Consider the following 5,776-nt stretch of genomic DNA (forward strand, 5'->3'; position numbering starts at 1 on the left):
TCCATTAGAGGTTTTTGTTCCGTGTGGGTTTTATCGTCTTTTATTTCAATGCTAGATATTTTGATTGATTCCTTAGTAGCAATCTGCAGCAAGACTATTGCAAATCTTGCAGCAGATTCTTGCCAGATTCTGCCAGCAGACAGATAGGGTCTGTTTCCTCATTCTGCTCATGATCTTTCGGGAGATTCTGCAGACAGATTCTTGCAAGAGACTTGCACGGATCTGCCGCAAATCTTGCAGCAGTCTTTCGCCAGAATTATACCTTATCGTAAGATACTTACAGCAGATTTTCAGCAGACTGGTGCAAGATTCTGGAGGCACCTTCTTGCAAGAAACTTGCATGAATCTGTCGCAAATCTTGCAGCAGTCTTTCACCAGAATTATACTTTATCGTAAGATACTTGCAGCGGATTTTCAGCAGACTGGTATAAGATTCTGAAGGCAGATTCTTGCAAGAAACTTGCACGTATCTGCTGCAAATCTTGCAGCAGCCTTTCGCCAGTATGCTGCCGGATAATTTCGGTTAAAATGGATCAGAAATGTTTAATTAATTAATATTTTTTATATACTTTTATATATATATATATATATATATATATATATATATAAGTATATAAGAAATATTAATTAATTAAACATTTCTGATCCATTTTAACCGAAATTATCAGTTTATAGAAATGTGAAAATCCAAATTTTATAGTAATGGGACATTAATAAGAAACTGTTAATTAACAAAACGTTTTATTTGTGATTATTTGGTCTGATTTGACTTAAAAAATAATATAATAATAATAAGAGAGACATATGTACCTTTTCCATTTCTATTTTCTATAAAAAAAAAAACTTTTTATCACAGTTGAATACGACTTTAAATTCAAAAGTAACACCTTTATATTAATTATAATATATAGTATATTAATATAATACGTAAATTATAGGCAGTCTTAAAGCACGGCCATCGAAAGGCTAAAAGAAATATAAAACAAAATCAAAAAGATAATACAGAAGATTCAATTTTCCGAATTACTATCTGAATTGTTGTTTTCTTCATTGGAATCCTCCCTTCCATTTTTTCTCTGGAAAACAATTTGTTGCCCTCTACCATATCTCTGTTCGATTTCACGTTCGATTTGCTGCCTTGGACCCAGTGGGAACCTTTCCCGTCGTTTTTTGTCTCGACCTCGCTGTTTAGCAATGCGCAAAACCTCCTGCATTGTCTGCGCGAATTCACGACTCCCTACTCTCCTATTGCATAGTACTAGACCATCTGCAAATGATAAATAAAAGTGGTTTTTTTAATATTATTAAAAAGTAAAGAAAGAGACCCCGCGCAAATCTTATGGAAACGTTCTTTTGGTCAAATTCGCTAAAATTGAAATATGTTAAAATTTGGAGGTACTTGAAGAAAAGTGTCAATAGACACAACCTCGTGGTATGGTTAGTTTCGGAAATATACGCGGTCAACGATCGCTACGTTATTGTGTCGATGCACCCATACACGTAATTATGAACTTTTTAAATCGTTATTGAGAATATATAAAAGTCCGTTCTATTTATAAATAATGTACACTTTCTATTAATAAAGGTTCACAAAATTTGAATACAAATACAGTTTATCATAATTTTTCGTACATATTTTGCCAACGGGAATACAATATGTAACTTAAAAAGAGTAGTACATACTACATTACCAAAATATATCTCTGCCATTTTAGAGTTGTACACAGAACGAGTTCCTTCAGCTCTAACCCACGTAAAATTTGTCACCAACTCCTCATGAAGGGTTTCTTTTAGAAATTGGTTCAGCGTTTCCTTGACAGTTCCTCCGCCGACGGACGATAGATACAATTTCTGCATAACATATATTTCCATTAATATGTTACAATTGTAATGGATGTTTTTTTTTCGTGCATTTATTAATTATACACTCATGAAAAAAATAAGAATCTCCTGTTTTTTTGTGAAAAAAGGCTTATTTTTCAGACGTCGTAACATTGGAATGGGAAGATGTAGAAAGACGTATAAAAATGGAATTTTAAACTTGAACTGTATACTTTACACTGCTTTACAAAGCTTACTAAATTTTCTGTTTTGCCTGTTTTAAACATTTAAACAAAAAATGTCCACGTGCAAAGCATCAAGACAATAACTTCCAGATTTCGCCACTTATTTCAATGTTACATAACTTTAAGGCTAATCGTTTTAGACCTTGTCAGTTCAAATCAGTGTAAAGTAGACAGTTAAAGCTTTAAAGTCAATTTTTATACGTCTTTCTACGACTTCCCATTCCAATGTTACGACGTTTGAAAAAGTAGCCTTTTTTCACAAAAACAAAAACAGGTAATCCTTATTTTTTTCCATGAGTGTATTAATATTATTATATAAAACATTGACAAACACTAAAATACAACATTAACTATTTTATTTTATAATGACAAAATGTTTTTAACACAACTTTAATTGTATAGTAAAATCTGTTTACCAAGTTTTGTATTTGGTCAGCATTTTGAAGGAAGGCATCCAGCTGCTCCAACGTTCGCAAAGGAAACCCATTCGGTGGTTTATAGGACTGATGTGGCTGTTGAGCATTACGATCAACCATTTGCCTAACGAAACACATTATTGTTTATGTAATTTTTAGTTAAAATTGTGAAATAATTGATAGAAAAATTAGAAAGAAGGTCATGTAAAAATTCAAAGAATATGAAACAAAAAAGAAACACTTACTGCAGTAGATCTTTCCGTAACTTATCGACATTCTCAAATATACGTTTTTCGAATCCATCGAGTCGTTCATTAATTTTGTCTCGGATTGCATATACTGCAGTGCCCACCTTCTCGATTGCATCCAACATTGTCTTTAGAAAGTCATCTATTTGTCCATTATTATTCGGACTTCCATGATGGTGATATGGAAATGGCGGTGCGTAACCGGATAGAGTAGGAACGGTGTTCATGTTGGTGTACTGCGGTGAATGCATTGAGTTCGAATGTTGCTTTGGATTCGAGTACTGTGTCGAGTTGTAATTGTGCAGCAGTTCAATATTTGAAGGGTAGGACACATTACTTTGTGGTGGTGTTTCGGATGCGATGGTGCTTGGCGCTAACGACTCCGCCGAGTACGACTCATACGCTATTGGAACGGCGAGCGCACACGGACGCGTGACGTCAGCGATGCTTGCTTGTGTGGTGCCGCCATGGTGGGGGCTCTTCCCCTCATGTGATGCTTGATGCAGGATGCTCGATCTTGCATCACTGATGGCGACTAATAGCGTTTTCGAATAAACGGGGTTTGAACGATCTAGGGTTGATCAATCACTATTTTACTATAAATGCAAGTCTTTCATTGGTGGAGAGGTTGCAATGACGTCATTAACCAATCTTGGGTCGTTCAAATCCTGTATAATCGAAAACGCTATAAGGCGAAGCATGCACGAAGCACGAAGAACAAGTCGCGCGCAGTGGACGATGGGAAAATTTTCACTCGAATCGAGCTCTCCTATTGGCTGAGGTGAGCGTGCATATAAGTATCGCGGCAAGGACCGCGGTATTTGACAGCTCGAATCTGCTGGAAATCTTGCAGCAGTCTTGCAGCAGATCGCTGCTAGGGGAACAGATTCTGCATGAGATCTGCACAAGATCTGCACGTAACTTTTGCTGCATGAGCCTTTTAAAAATCTGCTGAGCAGATCTGTGCAAGATCTGCGCAGGATCTGTACAAGACTTTTGCTGAAAGAATATTGCGTATTTTACCTGTTGCGAATTGTATGTTGACTGCTGACAGAATCTTGCAATGATCTGCTGCGAATCTTGCAGCAATCTTGCAGCAGATCGCTGCTAGGGGAACAGATTCTGCACGAGATCTGCACAGGATCTGCACGTAACTTCTGTTGCATGAGCCTTTCAAAAATCTGATGAGCAGATCTGTGCAAGATCTGCGCAAGATCTGTACAAGACTTCTGCTTAAAGAATCTTACGACACACTGCTGACAGACTGCTTACAGACTGCGTGTTACGGAAAGAATCTTCCTCAAATCTGCTCGATTTCTGCAGCAAATATCTGCAAACAGATTCATGCACTTCAAATGCATGAATCTTATAGCAGACTGCTGACAGACTGGCAGCACCGACCGTTATGAACAGAATCTGCTGCAAATTCCCTATCATTTCTGCTGCAAGTAAACTGATGCAAGGCTCTGCTCGGCAGAAAATGTTACAGGGGTTTAAAGTTCGTGTTTTTTTTTTAACAGGAATATTGTAAAAATCGAAAAGTTTTAATAGTTTGCGAGTGATAATTGAAAGTAGAAAAAAGAATAAATATTATAAAATTATATTTTTTAATTAATTCCTCAAATAAACTTTAAGTATATTTATTTATAGCTATCGAAGGCAATATATTTTATTCTTTTTTATGGCATTATTCTTACTTGGTTTATAATTAGGGATGGATAATATTTAAAATTAATTTACTTTATTATCTTTGAAATATGGTTTCAATTTCAGATAATTGGATAATTCGACTTGCAAAAGATACTGTGTAAATCATATATCATGATGAAAACATAATGCATAAAAATAGACATACTTTTACCGATACGGCAAACAATATATTATGTGTTGCATTAATATGCATTCATTGCTACCTACAGTTTTGATGTTTTGCTGTAACTCTTTCATTATTTTATTAATTAATTTTAAATTTTTTGGTTATAATCTTATATGAATTCGTTTATATGTGTCTATCAGTTTATTCGTTTATGAAATGAAAATTTTAATTGCAACGAAGAGTACGATTTTAATACGTCTCCTTCTTATTAATTTCAACGTCAGTGCCAGAAAAATTTGACTATGAAACGAAATTACGTGCCGATAAATAATGATGATTCGCTGACAATGGCGAGTCGAATCGTTGGGAAACACACGCGAGAGATCACGGCAATTTAAATAAATTAACGGGGTTGGAGCGTATATTCAGCGCTTTCACCGAGTTAAAGAAAAGGAAGGAGTACTCGAACAAATCCCGCGCGCTGGATAATTACAATTAATGGCTTTTTTTAGTAATGGTTGTAATTATTATCTCCCAATTGCTAAATATTTGCAGATTATTCTAAATTAACACCAGACAATGTAGAATTAATTTGCAAGTTGAGTTAAAGGCAAAATCATAAAACTTTTCGTATTAAATATTTAATTAAGCTTTTATTTCGAATATAAAATTAAATATAAATTTATTTCAATATATTTTTTTCGAGATTAAGAATTCAATATTAAATACAATAAAATATTAACTAAACTAATTTGCAATTTAAAAATTAATTTCGTTGAAGAATATATACATGTGTAAAACATGTGTTTATTATATGCGGCACATATGTTTGGCGCTTTATGGCCAAAATATTTTCTTGAGAAGTTAATTGTAATTCAATTATACTACAATGCTTAATTTATCTGTTTAATTCATCATATGGTCTTGCAATAGTTTGATATCGTACGGAAAAGGGAAAAACAAAGAGCAGATACGATCGCCGGGATTTTCCAAGTGTATTGAATGGGAGAGTCGCTGATATTCTTCGAAGATGTATCTCGTATCATGCAAGTGGCAATCTCATATTTTTTTAGGCGCGTAATTAATTTATACATTAATATAAAGGAGAAACTGTAAATACAATTGTCGATAGCATTATGTAACGCCGGACAAATTTTCAAGACGGCTACTTTGTGCACAAGTAAGTCTGTAAGAATCGTTGGAAACAAAATTATAGTATAATAATTATTT

General features: G+C 34.4%; 1 protein-coding gene across 1 annotated transcript; it reads right to left on the reverse strand.

Annotated features, from left to right (window-relative positions):
* Positions 1 to 724: 724 nt before the first annotated feature.
* On the reverse strand, positions 725 to 4,167 carry LOC105669639 (uncharacterized). Its single transcript, XM_067349319.1, has 6 exons — positions 4,003 to 4,167; positions 3,754 to 3,935; positions 2,728 to 3,255; positions 2,483 to 2,606; positions 1,692 to 1,851; positions 725 to 1,267 (listed from the first exon to the last, which is right to left on the reverse strand). The coding sequence occupies exons 1-6, from the start codon at positions 4,165 to 4,167 to the stop codon at positions 1,011 to 1,013; spliced, it is 1,416 nt and encodes a 471-aa protein (XP_067205420.1). The 3' UTR covers positions 725 to 1,010.
* Between the last annotated feature and the right edge of the window lie 1,609 nt (positions 4,168 to 5,776).

This window comes from Linepithema humile, chromosome 2 (genome assembly GCF_040581485.1).
Source record: "Linepithema humile isolate Giens D197 chromosome 2, Lhum_UNIL_v1.0, whole genome shotgun sequence".
In the NCBI taxonomy this organism is placed as follows: Eukaryota; Metazoa; Arthropoda; class Insecta; order Hymenoptera; family Formicidae; genus Linepithema; species Linepithema humile.

Coding starts and splice junctions, on each gene's coding strand:
- LOC105669639 (XM_067349319.1), bottom strand. CDS start 4,167: ATGATAGGGAATTTGCAGCAGATTCTGTTCATAACGGTCGGTGCTGCC. Junction 3,936..4,002: donor CTTTCCGTAACACGCAGTCT/GTAAGCAGTCTG, acceptor GATCTTGCGCAG/ATCTTGCACAGATCTGCTCA. Junction 3,256..3,753: donor CAACATACAATTCGCAACAG/GTAAAATACGCA, acceptor AGTCGCCATCAG/TGATGCAAGATCGAGCATCC.